Here is a 19,472-nt window from a genome sequence, read left to right on the forward strand (position 1 = left end):
TTAAAACTTAGACTGTTTATCCAGTAAACAGAATCGTCCGCTTTTTATATTTATTTAGTATTTATTTATATTGGCAACATATGGTTTTGAAAGCCGTTAGTAATTATTACAGTATATAAAAAAAACAATAAAAGTATTACCAATTCGGATCCCAAGAGTAAATAAAATGTGGCAGCTGTATAGCCTGACTGCATTCTAAAAACTCGCCATATGGCCAAATGTTATTTTATCCAACCATCGAACTATTATCTACCAAAGCTTGCAAGTGAGCGGCGGCTGCTTGCGCGGAATAGCCAAGGAAGAAACATATTCAGCTAAAGCTCGCTTATGAGCATTAAATTTACTTTGTATCACTCTCACGCTCGTTGACATCGGTGCTGCAAATTTACCTTTTGACACGCTCTCACAAACACTCAATGTGAAACTCGTTCTTTTGTTGCTCAAATGATCATGTTGAGATCACAAGCAAGAGATCAAGCAAGCTTTTATCAGACTGTGAGAGATATTCGTGGATTATGAAGGTGTGATAAAGTTGTGTGTAAAAATAGAAAACGCAAAATTAAAAATATTGAACGACGGAATAATAACAAACGTCAAATGTGTGCCGCCACAAATAATACACAATATAATTTCAATAGTAATACTCAACAAAATAATGCCGACAACAATTCGAGTAGTTCCAATACACATTTGGATAAAGATAAATGTGAAAAACTCAAGCGTTTCATCTTAATTGGTCTGCTGGTAGTGTTGGGCATTGTGGGATGGCACATCTACGGTGAGCGTTAAAACTTAAATTTTTTAGCTGGAAAGGTCAACACGTACTTAAATATTTGCAGAGTATTTCTATGCGGGCAAAGGTGGCAGTGGCGATGATGACACGTTTGTTGAACATGAAATTATTGATCTCACACAGCGTATTTTCGCCGACGAAATACGTACCAACAACTATCCGATCAACTTGAATTTTCAGGGGAAAACAAAATCTTTTGCGCGTGACGACCGTGCAGCCGAGCCGTAAGTACATGAGAACTTTAACAGCATTGTCGTAAACTAACACGATATTTTCTCTGAAAGTTTACTCCAGACGGATGATGCGTTGTACTCAACAGACGCCTCAACCACCATTCCATTGTTGCGTCGGCTATTCGATAACTATTTACTAGACGTGAACGCAGTAGAAACCACCACGGCGGAGCAGGAGCAGGAAGAGTTGGATTTTCTCAATGCTGTGCTCAAAACCTCAATAATGAAGCATACAATGCTATTTCTGCAACAGCGAGGTTATATTTTGAAATAGCGCCTCTTCGATTCAATTGAGTAGTTTTTTTTTTCAGGTCTCGTTGCCGCCAATCACAAGGCACAAATTGAATTACTGAAGAGCGTTTGGTTTACCCAGTATTCACGTTCGAGAGGACGGATGGGTAGTTCAGGTTTTGAGCATGTATTTCTGGCCGAACTACGCGATGACACCATTTTGGGTTTACACAATTGGATTTACTTTCATGAGCAAGAAGCCCAAGGCAATTTGGATTATAAAGGGTTTATCGAGAAAATCCAATTGGATAAGGTATTTCATAGAATATAAAGCATACCAGATTATGTTCACTGATATATACTATAAATTTGGTTCGTAACACCTTAGTTGAGTTTCCGTGATCGCACTTTTCGTATCATATCCCAACAAAATCGGTTGCAAGTGACCGGCATGAAAACTTATTTACTTATTTTTATCCTACCAAAGACTGTAATTACGGCAGAGTGTGCAAGAACTATTTGGGAATAGTTTCATACTGCTTGAAATTAAGATGATTTTAGTACATACGTGCTCAATCGGAGCTCAGAAGAAACTTATTTTTATGACTATATGGCATAGTTTAAGCGAAAAAAAAACAAAAAAAATTTTTTGAAAATTTTAACCCCTTAACATTACAAGAAAACGGACCGTTTCCATAACAGTCGGGTCTACGTAACCGGAACGGACCCGGATTTTTTCCGGCCAGGACTGTCAACTCGACAAAATTGTGCCGCTACAACAACAACAACAAGAAAACGGAAAAAAGTCAAGAAGCAAAAAAATTACAAAAATTAGCAACTGATTAAGTAGGCGGTCTAAAAAAAAATATTAATCTAGAATAATGTCTGAGGTTTTTACAAAATGTCGACTGCCTGAAAGCAGAACAAAAAAAATTTTGTATCACTTTTTGAGACTCTCGAATTTTTTAAAAATTGAAATTTGGAGATGGTTCCAGTCTATAAAAATACTCTCTAAATATTTCAGGTAAATCGGCACAGTAGAACCTGAGAAATCGTGGGTATTGTTTTGAAAAAGACAGTTTCGAGAAAACCGCGTTTAAAGTTTCGCAATCTGACCGAACCAGTCGAAAATAAATATAAATTTTGAAAAATCCTCTTGTAGACATATTCTTAAATAATTAAGCTTTGAAAATATAAAAAAAAATCGATTTTTTCTATTTCTAGACCAGAATACCACCCTAAGTTCACATTGAACGGTAGGGTAGTCCTTATGACACTCTCTATCGATCTCAGTTAAGTTATGTTCGAAAAATACATGTACGTAAACAAACATTAAGGCACACTTATGGTATATATTTATATTTGAATAATTGATCCAAATCCATTGATTTTTATGGGGAATTCTTAACACTATTTTTTAAACCCATTATTTTAATAAGATGCTCTAGTATTTTACATAAGTCATTTAATAAAATATTTGAACATCCGTTCGTATGTCCTGTTGGATTCGTGGACGCAAATACTGTGTTATACTACACCTCAAAATTTTAGTTCTGTACCTTTCAAGTATTATTGTTACCACATACGTTATTTTCTTTTGCAGAACAAATATGTCCTTGCAACACGTTTCACATTCCACAATCATATTAAGCCATATAACACCCTTTTTATTGGCACTTCACCGGAATTCGAGTTGAGTGTTTACACTGTCTGCTTCCTGTTACATGTGGAAGAACCATGTCCGGTGCAAATGGGAAATACTAAATTCAATATTAATACAAATGCTTGGAATTGGCATGGACGGAAGACATTGGCAGCAGCTTATCCGAGCTTGGAGAAATGAAATGTGTAATTTGCTTTAAAGCATCCGCTTTATTCAGAGCAATTACCTGGAGGCTGTTTTGCTGATTTTCTTATGATATTATTTAAAACAAAATTTGTTTTTCAATTAAGTTTATATGTATGTACATATGTATGTATTTCATAAATAACTTAAGTGGTTTTTATGTACAATATATTAACTGTTTTGTGAAATTCGTTATCTATTAAGAAGAGTCCTTAAAAAAAAAATAAATTCATAAGTTAGAAGTTATTTGAAGCAGTAACGGTATCGATAACGACGTTATTTTCCTAAATCCGGCCGGATAGACTATTTAGAAAATAATAATATAAAATCTATCTCATTTTTATGGATAATATTTTGGATGAAACTAAACCAAGTAGAAGTTCAAAGCCGTTGAGCTAGCAGAAGGGGGCACCCTTATACCTTTCACACCGTAGTGGGAACGAATTGGATTTGCGTTGTCATTTGCTTTCTAGCACTGGATCCATTGACTTCGACTTGCACTAAAACGGCGTTGATCAATGAGCAGCTCTTGTACGACTGCCAGATCCTTCTAGCCTTGTGTGGAAGGCAAAAGATCTTGCTCTCAGCAAAGCACATCTTGCCAATCGTAGGAATTCTCACTAGATATTGTCCAATAGGCATTCATGTTGGAAGGCTAAACATCCAGTCGGCAATTTGCGTCCAATGTTGTAAGGAAGAAGGTGATGTGGAAGCATCCAGGCACTTTCTTTTCCATTGTTCAGCGCTTACAAGACTGAGGTGGAAAGATCTCGTCGAACAGGAGGACACATTGCCGAAACTCACATTAGCCACCTTAACAATATTGTAATCTTGTCTTTATGATCAATTTTATAGGAGTTTTAGATACCACAATAGACGCTTGGACAAAAATTTATTAAAATAGATTAATATTTCTTTTCTCGAGATATCTTAACGATATACTATTTTTAATCTAATTTCAGCTGCAAATGATCTGAAACCCGTAATTGATAAAAATAGAAGTTTACCGAAGTCAAAACTCACAAAATCCGAAGTCAAGTCGGTTTCTCTCTAACAAAAGATAACCTAACCAAAAATAAATCATAGAGAAAGACTATAAACTAAAGCCAAATTATTGAGCAGATTATATAGTCCGTTTAATTTCTCAGACCTTAGTGAAAAAGAACAACCAAAATTTAGTGATCTGCTGAAGCATGGATGTTTGCCTATAGTTGTCTGCCTCGTATATAAAGTATGGTTGATTGGTAAAAACTTCTCAGATAAAATATTTTTTACGTCTTTGCCTTCAAACACATTTCTCATAAATCTAGTTAATGGGAGGAATTTATTATCAAACGTTCGAGAAACAACTGAGAATTATAGTACTAAGATAAGATTATATAATCCCGATTAGTCTGATGATTAAGGCATTCAAACCTAAATTTCTGCAGGCATAAAATGTAATTGGAATTACCCAAAATCGACTAGGTATTTTTGGTACCTTATTCAGATTAACTAAAGCAATTGTAAAAAAAAGAATGTAAATCTCCAACAAGAAATTTAGAAATTTCAATGAAAGTTCTGTGGTTAACTCTACACATACACAAACTCACGTCAATGGGTTCACGAACATCACTTCAAACTCTTAAGCACTTTCCATTGTTAAGTAATCGCCTCTGGCATGTCACTTCAGAAACCCACAACAGTAATTCAATAATTTCACAGCTCAACAATCAATTGCTGTCAGTTAATCCGTATTGATTACTCGTTTTGCCATAAATTTGGTTTTCCAAATTGAAGTGGCATTGTGACCTTTTGCTCTTTTGATTGTTTTCGAGCATGCACATAATCTACAAATCGTATATATAATAGAAATAAATAATAATGATTGAAGAATTAGTGATTTGTGAGAAAAATAGTTAAAATTAAATGTTTAATTGGAGGAAACTAGAAACATATTTCGTGTAAATTATTGTGCTCAAGAAGCAAGTATCTGACACAATAATTTCAAGGCCACAAAATAATCAGATACGATATAATTGCAATCTCAACACAATACGTACATACAGGTTTGTTAAAAAGTTCCTGCAATCTAAATAAAAAAAATGCTATTTTGGGTACGAAATATTTATTTTTTTCAATATAATCTCCGTTGACTTCGATACACCACTAATTCCAATGATCCTCCAATAAGTTTATGCCATCCTAATAATGACTGTAATAGCTTCATCATTCGAATGAAAACGCTTTCCACGAAGGACTTGTTTCAGTTTTCTGAAGAGGTAGTAGTCGCTGGGAGCCAAATCTGATGAATATGGTGGATGCACAAGCAATTCGTACTTAAATTTCTTTAATTTTTGTCATTATTGAAACATCTTTGTGAGCAGGTGCATTGTCTTAATAAAAAATTATTTTTTTGTGCTGCAAACCAGGTCTTTTCTCACAAATTTTTGCATCCAGCTGAATCAAAAGGCTGCAATAATATTTAGAGTTGATTGTTTTAGCTTTCTGCGGATAACCAATGAACAAAATTCCTTTTGCATCCCAAAAATCTGATGCCATAACCTTCTTAGCAAATCGTTGTGACTTCACCTGCTTTGGAGCTGCACAACCTGCTTCAGTCTATTGTAAACGTTCTTGTTTCAATTTAGGATGATAGATCCAAGTCTCATCAATAGTTAAATTAAAACGCTAAAAATTATGCTGAGATTTTGATTTGTTTTCGATGTAGTTTTTGTTGAATTACTAACGTGTGCGGCACTAACTTTCCAAACAGCATTTCCATATGTAATTCTCCATATAAAATATAAAGTACTCGTTCGTCTGAGATGCTTATGACATTAACAATTTGCATGTGTTTTTTGCTCAATTATTTCTGGCGTTGTTGCGGTTTTTGGTCGTTCTTCGCGTGGATCGTATTCAAGCCTATTACGACCACGTTTCAATTCACCAGCCCAAAATTCAACGGTGCTTTTTGAAGGTGAGTACTCCTTATACACTTCTAAATTTTTAAATCTTTCAAAACAAAGAATCTAATCATAGCTCTGACACTGAATTAACTGATAGAATGACTTGTAACTTTGCATGTGTCTCACAACAGATGTACCAACTTGAAAAAAATTTGGAGCTGGTACCTTTCAACCAACCTGTATGTGTGTCGATATTCAAAGATAATTCGAGAGAGCTCTGTAAATCAATTTTGAAATAAACTTTCGAAATTTTAAGGGATCAGCCTCTTTAATTGCGCTTAAAAACAAAAAGACAGATTAAAATGTGGAAGCTTAAAAATTAGTATTCTGCTTTATTCATTTCATTTAAAAAGAGAAGATAACTCTTTGTTTATAATATGCTAAAAAGAAACCAAGATTTTGAGCACTCTCAAAGTGAATTTCTTTATTGGAACCGCCATCAATACATTCAGGGATGACTGGAAACCTTCGTGGAGCTTTAGGTGAATGATACTAATTTTATAAAAGTTCAGTCGAAAATAAAAGAAAGCAGACTCGATATAACTTTTGAAAGAGTAAATATGGGTGTAACGCCCAGAAAAGGGCCTGACTTATTCGAAGTTTTTTATTAATTATTATTGTTCAAACCTGTCAGATTCTGAGTGATAAAAATACTTACTTAATGAGCAGTAAAAATTTTAATAAAAGAAATCTTTGCATATATATTCACAAACTCCTTAATATATATATATTTAGTTCTTAAATAGTATTTAAGTAGTTCTTACATTTTTAATTTGAATTGTTCGAAATTATGAATTTTGTCCAATCGAATAATTATTTTTACAAGCATCCATAAATGTATTAAATTTTTTTTAAATCTAAATGTTAGAGATAACATCTTAAACTTACTTACATAGTTACATCTAACAAATATTTAGTTGTGAAAATTGTTTATTTTACACACTATCCAATCGGTTTACACTTCCTTTTCTCCTCTATTTTCTTTTAAAATACTTATATTAACCGTATTTTCTATGGTGTCTGAACCAGTCACCGTTATGCGTCTAATAGCCGTTTGCGCCGGTGAAATGCTCATTTCTGAAATCGAATCAAATTCACGATTGTCCTCTACTTCAGTGCAGGAACCCGACCCGAACGAACGCATCAAACTCGGACTACTTATGCTAAACTCCAACTCGAAAGGATCGTATAGCTCGTTGGAACTACACACACTGCCAGTCACCCATTCAGCGCAACTACTTTTTGGTTGCGGACGCGGAAGGCTGTTGTGACAAATTGGATTTTCCTCCGCCGACTGATCCGCTGCTACCGGTACTTCCTGGCCCCACAGCGCCACTGCCCGTTCGCGATTGATTGCGGCTCTCCGTTGTTGAGCGGCCAACAATGTTCGTGGCGACTCCACTGGCAGGTGTCGCTGATGTTGAGCTATTTGGTGCTGATGTGTGACTAGCCGGAGTTGTGGTTGGTGTGTTGATACCTCCTCCGCTGCTATCAATGGGCGCTGTTGAAGTTGTTGCTCCTTCTTCACCGGCACCCAACGTGGCTGCTCCATCGTACTGATATGCGGACTGATCGTAATCGGCAGCTGTGTAATCGCCATAACCTGCCTGTCCGCCAGCGGTGTCGTAGCCGCTCTGTCCAGTGGTATCGTATTGTCCTGCACTACTATATTGCTGCTGGCTGCCATCGTACGCTGACTGATCGTAGCCGGTGACGTCATATCCACTACCATCGTATTGCTGTTGTCCGTAACCCTCGTAGCCGCTATAGTCGGTTGCGTAGTCATTGCCAGCGCTGGTGTTGGGAGCGTCCATGTTAGGATTGGTGCTGCTGTCCGATATGTCTGCCCCGGCAGTGCTGATCTCGCCGACGTTGTAGTCCTTGATATAATCTTTGTCATAGTCTTTTGTGTAATCTTTGTCATATTCTTTTGTGAAGTCATAGTCGGACTTGGTTGTGTCAGCGACGCTTGGGACTGTTGTACTGCTGCCGATAGGCTCGTTGCTGGTTCGCCGTTTTTCGCCTTCTCCCAAATTGTCTTTGATATTTTCGTCATCGGGATCGTTGAGACCATACTTGCTGTTGTAATTGGACTTGTAGCCATTGAGCGTGTCACTGTTATCATTGGTTGTTTTCTCATAAATGGGCTTGTTGTACATAGGACTGGCAGTGGTTGTGACGGGTGTGGCATTAATGCTGTTTGTAGTGGTAGCGATACTGCCGTAGATGTCGGAAGAACCTGATTTACCGAGTATGGACTCGTAATTATACGGAGAGGGCTTGGTGTAGTCATCAGTAGCGGTACGTGTGGCGTTGGCTGTATCAAATGTGGACGGCTTGTAGTCGAGAGTGGCTGTGTGGCAATGGGTAGTAGAGAAAGTAGTTAAGTGAGTACATGTGTTTGCGAAATCTCGTTAACTTGTGTAGGAGCGCAAAATATAGAGTGTTATTTTGTGAGATAAAATGTTTAGTACTGTAAGTTTACGTGCTGACGCCGTATGAATAAAGAGCCAATTAGTCCTTCATATGCAAAAATATTCTTAACTCCCAGTGAGTTCACGGTTCTATGCAGATCACATAAGAAATTATTAGGACCAAGAGAGGTCATAAATACTTAAAAAAAAAGTCAATTCTCGTTGAAAATATTCATACTTAGAACAAATACAAGTACAAAACCTTGAAGCCTTTTTAGACTATCCTGAAGATTAGTAGTAAAAAAAATCTGAAGAAATTACTTGGAAATATTATATAGCGATAATAGAATTTGTTTTAGCTGTCGATTTCTTACATGTTAAAAATGTCCGAAAAAAATTTAATTGAATGCAGAACATCATCTATTTCAGATGAAGAGATCTTCTCCAGGGTAAGTAATATTTGCAAAACGAGATGCTGGAAACAAAACCAGCTGATAGATCGAAACTTGCGACAGCATGTCCAACTTATATACTGTATACCACAAATTTCCGAAGGAATTGGTTTAAATAACCTTACATTATCGTTTTTTCAATAACCGGTAAGCTATACCAGGCAGTCTGAAAATAACTCAGAAAACAGATCAATTGCCTATGCCGAGGAAAGTTTTAAATGCATGGTATCGACCTTATGAAATTTTGTGAAACCCTTTGTGGCACTCACATATGTGTACTTGATCTACAACAGTCCTCATGACAACGTTTTCGAGTTGCAAATTGTATATACTCTTATTTTAAGCAAGGATATAAAGATTATATCAGTTTTTTCGTGTATTAATGAGTTTTGAGTGTATGTGAGAACTGTGTTGATTTGGATATTATTTTTGTAGTCTGTATAAAAGTATAAAACAGAGCTTTAGACTTTTATTTTACCTTTGGCGCTTGGTATGTTGCCGTAGGAAATTGGATTACTATCTAACTTCCCAATACGCTCGCTGTTTAGCATGCGATTGGATAAATATTCTACATTCGATTGTAAAGTTGATATTTCCGTTCTATGAAGATAGGTTCAGTGAAGTAGGGTGATTTGGTTTGCATACAGAGAGAGTTATTATATATATATATATGTAGTTTAAACAGTACAAGGGTTAGAAGAGAAAAGGGAAGAAAAAAGGTGAGAAAAAAGAAAAAAGAAAAAAACCTTCGATTAGTAAATTTCATAAGGCAATTACCTTATCTATATCATAAGTGCGCGCAGAAAATTGCTCTTCCCCAGTGGATTCTGCGGTATCACTATTAGAGCCCTGGCGCTCGTTCGGACGTGTCAAACTCCGCTGTTGAGCCTCCAGCCGTTCCGCATGTAACTCCTTATAACTGGTCCAAATTTGCTTTAGCCGATCCATAAGCTTCTCGTTCGTTTCACGTAAACGCAGACGTTCTTCGCTAAAGTAACAAAAGTTTAATTGAACAAAATAAAATAACTTATTACATAACAGTGGGTATTAAGAGGGGAAGAGCAGTTTCACCACGCTAAAACTCAAAGCGCTACGAAATATTTTAGAAAGAATAAAGAAATTTTTGCATAACTATTTTTGTAAGTAAAATATGTAAATATTAACCATTAAGCTAAAAGTGAATCAAAAATTATTGCTCCACATTTGCATTGTCGCAGTCCTCCAATTCCAAATCGTCTAACGGCAGATCGGGTATCTCAAAAGCGGGTATAAGCTCTTTCTCTTCATACCGACTACTTTGCGCACTCTCTTTTATATTTCCACTTGTCGATAACGCAGACTGCGTCAAGTTAACTTTAACTTCAAGTGGTTGTTTTCTCCTATTTTCTGTATCTGAGTCGACTGTGCGTTCTTTGCCCGCTTTGGGCACTAATCGCACATTTACATCCACTTTAACAGGCGGACGTGGCTTTTTCACTTGCACGAGCGTTTCCTCGTGGCTCGTGCAATCACGCAACATATTACTGCTCACTCTCTTCACTCCACAACATTCCTCGCGTCGCAATAATTCCTCGAAGTAGGCGCGTGGCTTGCTATTCGTGTGCGCCATACGTTTAGCGGTTTCTGCCGCGCTGGTTGCGTGTTCGTTTGCTACTTTCGTGTTCGCTTTGCTCTCAGTTGGCACCGTCAAGTGTTCACCTTGACATGGGCTCTGACATGCGTGGCAAACGTCTGCCGTCAATTGTTCGAGGCCACTAAAAGTTTGTTTTAAAACTAGATGCTGTTGCAGCCAAGGCAACGGTTCCGTTTTACAATGACCATATGGGAGGTGACATGTAGCCGGCTGGAACGTGTTTGAGGCGCAAATATTTGCTGACGCTTGTGGTTTGCAGGCGGTGCAAAGTTTTGGACCACCTCCGCAGCCAGCCACACAGGCGCATTGTATGCGCGGGTGAGTCGTGCTCTGTGTGGGCGGCTGAAATGTATTTACTGCGGGTGTAGTAGGTGTGGGCATTCGTTTAGCACCCGATTGCTCAGTCAACGAAGTTGTTGTATCAGCTGACGCCTTGTAGTCTCTTAGTCTACTGTGCGCTTTACAAGCGCCACTGCTGGACGTGCTGATTGTGGCAGCGGCGTGTGCATTCCAAGCTAAATTTTGGCAACTTCTGTGCAAACTATGCGCTCCGGCGCTTGCATTAACTATTGCTGGTGTTGTAGTGTCTATTTTCGTTGCGTTCGTTGTGTCTATATTTAAATTAGTTTGTGGGCCCAAAGTGTGCGCGCTGCCAAATGAAAATTTGCGCTGCTCGGCGTTAAGTGTTTGTTTACACGCCGTTGTTTTGTTCGCACTACAACAACAACATGTGCATGCCAATGGCTCCAAATGTGCACTAGCCGCTACGTGTTTCATGTGTTTACTACAATTACAATGTGTGCCGTGGATACCGCACCGACCGCAATGCGTTTCTGTGAGCGTCGCCGCGCGGCGTCCCTCATCGCTGGCGCTACGCGGTCGAAAAGCTGCCAACGGTGTGCGATATAAATGTCCGCAACGTTGTTGACGTCGATACGCCGAGAAGGAGATGGTCGGTAGTGGTGGCATTTTGGCCAATTCGCGTTCAAGTCGCTCATTACTCTTCGTTATGTTCGCTAGTATGTCCTCGTCACTGCCGTAGCGGTAACGTCGTATGTGCGTTTGTGTAAGTGGAGTGAAGCCTGTTGTGGGTTCGTCTTCTGCTTCTTCAGCTTTACGCGCATGCAATACATTAGCGGTGCTGGGCCATTTAGGCGGCGAAGCGTACGCGCTTCCGTTTGCGCCCAAAGAAATGTGAGTTGACGCGTTTTTTGATTTGGTGCACGTCACTGGTTCCATCAACATGGGTTTGTGTGGTTGTTTTGACATCTGTGCCTGTGTAGCGTGTTGGGGTGTTGTGATCGCCATTGTTGTTGTTGTTGTAGTCATGGGTAGTGTTTTTGCTGCAAGCGCTTTGGCTGTCATCCGTTGTAGTGTTGTTGTTGAGCTTGTAAATTCCGCTGTTGGCACATACCACGCTACGCCGGTTGTTGTAGTTGTTGTTGTTGCTACATATGATGTTGGCAATTTTTTCGTCGTTGTTGTAGATGTCTCGCCCGGCACTTTGGTGGGTGTTGCCAGTAATTTTGTGGCCAACTGAGCTTTCGTGTTCGTAATTAGGCCTGTCGGCAGTGTTTTCGTTGCGGTTGCTGCGGTGCGTTTTGCTACTACAGTTATATATAGGTATATTGAAGTGTTCATTGCATATCAATAGAATTTAATTTGTTTCAGGTGTGTGCATCATTATTTGTATAGAAATTTATTTAATAGCGTATAATTTTGCATAACAGTTTTGTTTTTATTGTAGTTTTTTGTTATTATTATTATTATTTATTTTTTTCAATGTTATCATTTGGTACGAGCAAGTGGGCAGCAGTAAAAGTAAATAAAAATTGTGAAAAAGGACAACGCATTAATCCAGCGTGTTCTCTAGTTCTTTGATTGGTTGGTTGGTTGTTGTTGTTATTATTAATAATATTATTTTTGTGTGAATGGCGATTTGTGTTGTGCATTACTTATTAGCGTTTTTAAATTTTCCTCTGGTGCAGTCCGTGTGAATCTAGGGGTATTTGGCTAGCTATTTCACATTTATACCATACACAATGATTATTTTTACCATTTTTAGAAGACTTAATTAAATTTTGATTTATATTATATTCCTTTTCATTAATTTCGTTTTTTCGGTTGTATGAAGTGCAGTGGTAATACAATTATATAATTTCACAAAATAGTAACTAGCCTTCTTAGCTTTTCGAAAATCGTCGGACTTCGGAGAGGTGTAAGGAAAATAATATAGTATATATGATAGCGATGATTCCCTAAAGAATTCTCTATTATTCGTATAGACGAGCTTTACTAGTTAGAAAATTGTTTATAGACGTACCAAAAGTAAAATCATTCACTGCTTTCACATTCTGTGAGACAAAGTTTTTCAGATGGTGAACTGGCATGACTTAGCGCGTCCAATACTCCTCAACTCATGTAGGTGTGTTTCTATTACCACTTCGGACGGTATTTTTCACTTAGAGTAAAGACAACCGGTGGAGTGGCCTTCACCTTTATTTGCAAAAGTGAGGGAAGCGTAAATTGCCTTAAATTATTTTTAGTGAACAAAAGCTAAAGGCCATCCAATACATGTATGATACTCGTGCCGAAATGTTTTTTGTTCACGATAACCCTGATAACTCTGAAACATTTTAGAACAGAATTCGACCTACCATCGACGGACCTTAATTTCAATTAACTCAGAAAAATAATATAATATCAAGTCACTCATTAAAATTAAACTCATTTTGGGTCCCTTTAATATGAAAAATGTATATCAGTTGAGTGATTTGAAGTACTGCTCTGTTTTCTGATAAATTATTGAATTTTTTCGTGATCAAATATAAATTGATAGATTCACAACAACACTTATAGTACTGCAAAATTTCAGCACAAAATTCTATTCACGGAACGTATATCAAGTTAAGTTACTTAACATGTTAGCTTAAGCTTTTTTGCGGTCGTTTACTTATATTTTTTACGTTACGTTTTTTCATTTTACCCTAAAGGGAGTTGTAATAAAGCATTTGCTACTTTTTTCGGAAGTCGAAAAGTAAAACGTAGTTTGAAGCACACCCCACAACTTTTTATGCCTTCACGCAGCGGCATTCAATATGAAATTTTAAATAAAAATCGACTTTTTTCAAGTCCTAACCTTAAAATAATTTCCTTACACCATCCTTAATCTACTATATAAACTTTGACTAAAATTTTTGTTTTCAAAATCTCAATGTATGTATGTAGAAAGAATATATATATTTACTTGTGTTTAAGAGTTGTGTCCTCGAGTTTACTCGTCAACGTTTTGCATTCGCTAGTCAATTTATCCATGAGTTGCTTCTGACTCTGTATCATATCCTCAAGTTCATTTACCGTTTCGGCTTTGATACAAAGATAAAACAAAAATTGCAATATTTTATTAAGATTGATTATTAATTTTTAATTATGTTAAAGTTTAATGAGTCAAAGGTATGTAATGTGTTAATTGAAATTTCACAAATTTTACTAATTTTTCGTACAAGTACTCGGTTGAAGTGATTTTTCTTTTTCAATTTCGTTTAGCGCTACGTAAAACTCATGGATAAACTATTGACTTTCGCTGATTGCATTTTAAATTTTCTGAACTCCAATAAAATATCTATTATTGCTATTTAGAAAGTTATGCATTATAGTTGCCAATTTGATTAAATATGTATTAAATACAATAATTCGGATTTAATTTTGTTTTTGTTTAAAGTCTTCGAATTAAAAAATGAAACATTGTCAACATTCACAGTAGCCAAATCAATAGCTTACCCAAGACGACACTGCATAGAGACCAATAATGGTGCATTTAACTAAATATACTAGCTTACATAATTTCAATTGATTTATTGATGGTGCTGGAGTGATAAATTAAATACATATTTGAAACAAATTATTTATTTTCAACTATTTTAATTTCAAATAATTTCTTTAAATAATAATTTTTATTTAAGTGTGATGTGCTTTCTTATATAGTCTAAGGTTATCTGCGTTTCTAACCTCAAATTTGATTTAAAAACGAAAAAAACTTTAATTTCGTTGGCACCGAAGTGATTTTGTTGTTTCTATTGTGGCGGCAAAAACATTCTTGAAATAATTTTGAAGAATGCTGCCTAATTGACCGTCCTTGGTCAAATAAAAATTCGGGTCCGTTCCAGGATACGCAGATCCGAGTGTCGTGGAAACGGGCACCGAAGCGATAATACCCTCCACAGTGATCCGATATCTGCACTTCTGACATATGGTCAGCTTCTTTCAAATCGATATCTCAAAAACTGAGGTACTAGTACGCGCATATACAGACAGACAGACGGACGACCAGACAAACATTGCTAAATCGGCGCAGCTATGCTACTTTACTATATTGAATATTATAGGTAATAACCATCTAATTTAAGTCTGAAATAAACTATAATATATTATATAATTATGTATTTTTATGTGATTCGAAAAACTTTAGTAGGCTTTCTGTGAACTGTGCCTGAATTAAGAAGGTGCAAATTTGGATTTTTTTTAGTGCTTTTGTAAGTTGAATTTCCATCTAACAAAATTTACTATCAACAGATTCTATGCTAGTTATGTGCTATCTATTAATCCACTGTGTGCATTCGTGTCAAGTTCTATAGAAGTTGCCAAAACATGGTTTGTATAAAATTGAGAAAAAAGTTTCAAACTACCAAAAGTCTCACCATGCTTCTCCTGCATCTCGGAAATACGTTTGTCTAAATCCTTTTTGGTGGGACGGATTTCATTTTTCATTTCGCCATAAGCCAGCTGAAAAGCAGCAAACCAAAACAATATTTAAAATAACGATTTAATGTCAAATTAGTGTGATCTACCTCCTTCTCCAAATTGGCGATCTCATCATTGAGACGTAATATTTCGCGTTTGGAATGCAATAAATCAGCATCGCCACGATCCAAACGCTGTCGCAACGATGTTATCTCGGCTGTCAGACGCGTCGCCTCGGTTTTCGCCTCACGCGCCGCACGATCCAATTGTAGTCGCAATGCAGTGATCTCTTGTTCCAACGATTGCTTCTCCGCATTCACTTGCGCCATATCGGCAAGGAAGGTATTGCGATTGGAACGCAACTCCATCTTCAACTCTTCGATTTGTGCATTGCGAGTCGAGAGATCACGCTTTATATCATTTGCATAGCGTTTTTCACGCTCTAAATCCAACTGCAATTTGGCTACCTGCTCCCACTGGCTGCTCAGATCGCCACCCAATTGATCGACCTGCGTGTTGTAGCGTCGCTCGGCAGTGGCACGCTCATCTGCAATACGACGCGCCATCTCATGTTGCAGTTCGCGTACGCGTTCGTGCTGCCGATCGAGCTCTTCACGCAAATGCTTCACCTCCAGCTCGGCTTGAGCACGCTCCATTTGGACAAGATCATTTATGTAGCGTTTAGATGAGGCGCTTGTGTACTGTTGTGACTTTGCATCGTCTAATAGTTTCTGCAGTTGGCGTACGCTTTCTTCTAACGCATTCTTCTCCTGTTGCAATTGCTCGATTTGTTTGCGGTGCGTGTCACAGTTGGTGGTAGACGAGCTGCTCACTGGCGCATGTGTATGCGCACCAGCTAGCACTAGTGGGTCAACGTGTGCCAATTTGCGTTTGAGTTCTTCGTTTTCCGTCTTCAAACGTTTCAGATCAATATTAGCTTGCATAAGCTCCGCCTCAAGTTCGCTTATACGCGCTTCGTAGACAATATTTGGCGCTGAAGCATAACGTGGCGACTTTACGGCGGCCGAAATGTCTTTCTTACTGCGTGGCGTGGTAGACGATTTCTTTTTATAATGCTGTTGTTCGTCACTGTCGGAAGAAGGACTCGTTGTAGGTAGTGTCTTCTCGACACCCCCTAGCGCGGCTAACTCGGAACGTGCGGTCTCCGTGAGGTGTGTGTTCTCGTTGATGACGTCTTTGACTTTACCAAGCAAATTGGTTAACTCGTTGCGGCAGTATTTGGACTCTTTCTCCAGCTGTTCGATGTAGTCTTCTTGTTTCTCAATAAAATTAAAGATCTCCACCGGTGCATGGACACCATCAGTGACGGGCTGCTGCGTTTTGTTGGGCGCGTAATAATCGAGCGGTGCCGTTACTGTTGTAGTGCTGGCCGCATAGGGCATTTGTAGTGTCAAATTTTCCTTGGATGATGAGAAAGCATTGAAAGGTTTTGACTTGCTGCGTACGCCAGGACTAATGCGTGATTTTTGTGCTGGCGACAAGTACTTTGAGATATCCGAATAAACGGGACGTTCGATGACCTGTGATTGGAGCAAAATATGTGTTAGTATATATAATTAGACATAAACTACCTAAATCTAAATGTTTCCAAAGCCGATGATGCTTTTGAAATAGAGGAAAATAAAAATATATGATTTATTGAACGGTGGAGCTAAGTTCCCACATGAGATGTTAGTCTCTTGAGTGATATGATAAGGATCGAGGATGAAAGAAAATCTTACTGAAGGAGCAGCATATGCACCGATAATAGTTACATAAGCTATAGACAGTAGCCGAGGCTCATTAGACTTATTGCTGAGTCAAAATTTGTTTTTGGGCTTGAAAGGCGGTTTGATACCCTTCATCTCTGAGAACCAAGTAACCTTTAGAACTCTTTCCAATAAAACCGTAAACGAGACGAGATTAGACACCAATCTTTCTTAAAGACGAAAAAAAAATTAATTTACCTATTGTTTTCAAAAGCATTAAATTTTAAAAATAAGAGATAAGACTTTGTCTCATTTATTATGAGATTGGTAAGTGTGCTCAGGTAACTTTTACTATAAATATCTAAGAGACATTATTAGAACACAAAGTCCTTTATTAACAGCTGATTTCCTTCACGATATTCGTCTTTTCCAATGATCACTAACTGCAATCTAACTAACAATCTAATTAGATATTTTGCACTAAGAAAAGAGTTCAATGCACCGCCACGCCACGCCAATTAGACAAATTGCCAAAAAATACTTGATTTCATACTCACCGACAAATTATCCGAATAGTTATCAGTCGAGTCCTCATTTACGTGCCGCATATACGCCCCCGAAGCGCCATTGCCGCCAGCAATAGAACCAGCACCACCTCCTCTGGGCGGGGCATATGATTCAGCCAACATTAGCTTCAGCCGGCTAACGGCCTCATTATATGCATAGTTCGTATAATCCATCGGTTTAGATTTCTTGTGCGCCGCGCTCCTGGACGACTTCATTGGTATGTGTCTAAATGTTGTGCGCGAAAAAAGAAAGTTGTATTAAAACTTTGCGAAAATTCATTGGCTTCATCACATTTTTGTTGAGAAAATAGTTTTATTGCGGCGTTCTAACGTTTTTTCCGCATTTTTTACACCCTGTGTGGCACGCCACGCATTCTAAGCAACAACTAAAGCGTGGTGAGCACAACAAGGACTGCGGAGTCCTGCTGTCATGCACTTAGTTCTGTAGGCAGCCACAATTCCGCCCCTAAAACGCCGCAAGTGAAGTTGGAAATTCCCTGGTTTTCTTCCCATTTGAAAGTTGTGTTATTTTACTTTGTTCTGTGTTATTTTGTTTTGTGTTGGTTCGTTGCTATGGTAGTTTCTGATTGGGAAATTAACCTGTTCGTAACACTTGGGTGCAATTGTGCCACTTTTATTGTTTTGGTTTTGTAAGTTTGAAGCAAAAAGTTTATTTGGTGGTTGTTTTTTAGTTGTTTCTCTTAGTTTTGAGTTTTTGTTTGTTTTTTTTTTTTTTGTTGGTTGATTTGGTAACGTTTGAGTGCGTGCTGAGCACACATTAATTTGAGTGGCTGAAATTTTTGGGCAGTTCTACAAAATTATTTTAATTTTTTTTTCAAGAATTCGCTACAAAGACTGACAGTATTTAGGCTATTCAGAATCAATTTTTCAACACTTAAGAGTTTGGAACCAAGAAAAAATATAACACTAAACCAATAATTAGTACCGAAATTTTTCAAAATCAATACAATTTATATAAAAAAAGAAAAGAAAAGAAAAGAAAAGAAAAGAAAAGAAAAGAAAAGAAAAGAAAAGAAAAGAAAAGAAAAGAAAAGAAAAGAAAGAAAGTAGAAACTAACTTAAATATACCACAAAAAAATCTTTAATAAAATTCAATAAAAAACTTTTTTTTTGTTTTTAAAAATTTTAAAATATACAATATGCAGATTAATAAAACAATTTTGTGAAACGCTTGAATAATATTCAAATTTGCCCAAAAAAAACTTAGTAATTTATAATTAAAAACAAAGCCATTTTAAAATCCAGATTTACAAAAAATTTTATATCATGTTTTATAATACTAAGTTTAGAAATAAACTATTTTCGAAGATGCAAAATTGATTATTTGAATGAAAACTTCCGGATTCGAATATGTTAATTCAAAACATTACGCTCCTGTAAGAAATTGTACAAATATTGAAAAAATTGTCAAACAATTCTTACATATATTTAAATAACTAAAATGTTTGTATTCAAAATTAATTTATATAGAAATAAATCAAAACTTTTTTAACGCAAATTTTTTTATTCAAAAAGCAATGAATATAAAAATAAAATATTTGAAAAATTTTTTTTATAAATAATATGTAGTAAAAAAATCAAACTAAAATATTCATATCAACCACATCGACTAAAACAAAAATTTAATAATAAATTATAATTCAAAAATGCTAAATGTAACACAAAATAAAATTTAAAAAGTCTTTTAAAATAATTTTTTTTTTTTTAAATCAAATTTCCAAAAATTTATATGTATGTTCAAATATTATACATTTAAAGACAAAAGTTGCAGTCATGCAAATAGTAGTAATAATATGGCATTGTTCCATAAATAAAAAACATATAATAAGAATCTTTAACATTTCTTTCAAAAATTATCTTTAGGAAACTAATATATATATATATAT

The 19,472-nt window shown here is 36.7% G+C and overlaps 3 protein-coding genes across 13 annotated transcripts in view; 2 read left to right on the plus strand and 1 right to left on the minus strand.

Annotated features, from left to right (window-relative positions):
• Fbxl7 (F-box and leucine-rich repeat protein 7) overlaps positions 1–19,472 on the plus strand; it is a 249,608-nt gene that overhangs the window by 175,810 nt on the left and 54,326 nt on the right. The window lies entirely within an intron of this gene.
• Positions 290–3,374, plus strand: EndoU (Endoribonuclease U-specific). The gene is made up of 5 exons (XM_036372934.2): positions 290–778; positions 840–1,017; positions 1,078–1,283; positions 1,338–1,570; positions 2,861–3,374. The coding sequence occupies exons 1-5, from the start codon at positions 598–600 to the stop codon at positions 3,098–3,100; spliced, it is 1,038 nt and encodes a 345-aa protein (XP_036228827.2). The 5' UTR covers positions 290–597; the 3' UTR covers positions 3,101–3,374.
• LOC106624812 (serologically defined colon cancer antigen 8 homolog) lies at positions 7,163–17,868 on the minus strand. Its single transcript, XM_036372896.2, has 6 exons — positions 17,557–17,868; positions 15,398–16,831; positions 15,248–15,332; positions 13,798–13,915; positions 9,396–9,517; positions 7,163–8,404 (listed from the first exon to the last, which is right to left on the minus strand). Exons 1-6 carry the CDS (start codon positions 17,779–17,781, stop codon positions 7,287–7,289), a joined length of 3,102 nt encoding a protein of 1,033 aa, XP_036228789.2. The 5' UTR covers positions 17,782–17,868; the 3' UTR covers positions 7,163–7,286.

This window comes from Bactrocera oleae, chromosome 2, assembly GCF_042242935.1.
Source record: "Bactrocera oleae isolate idBacOlea1 chromosome 2, idBacOlea1, whole genome shotgun sequence".
Taxonomy (NCBI): domain Eukaryota; kingdom Metazoa; phylum Arthropoda; class Insecta; order Diptera; family Tephritidae; genus Bactrocera; species Bactrocera oleae.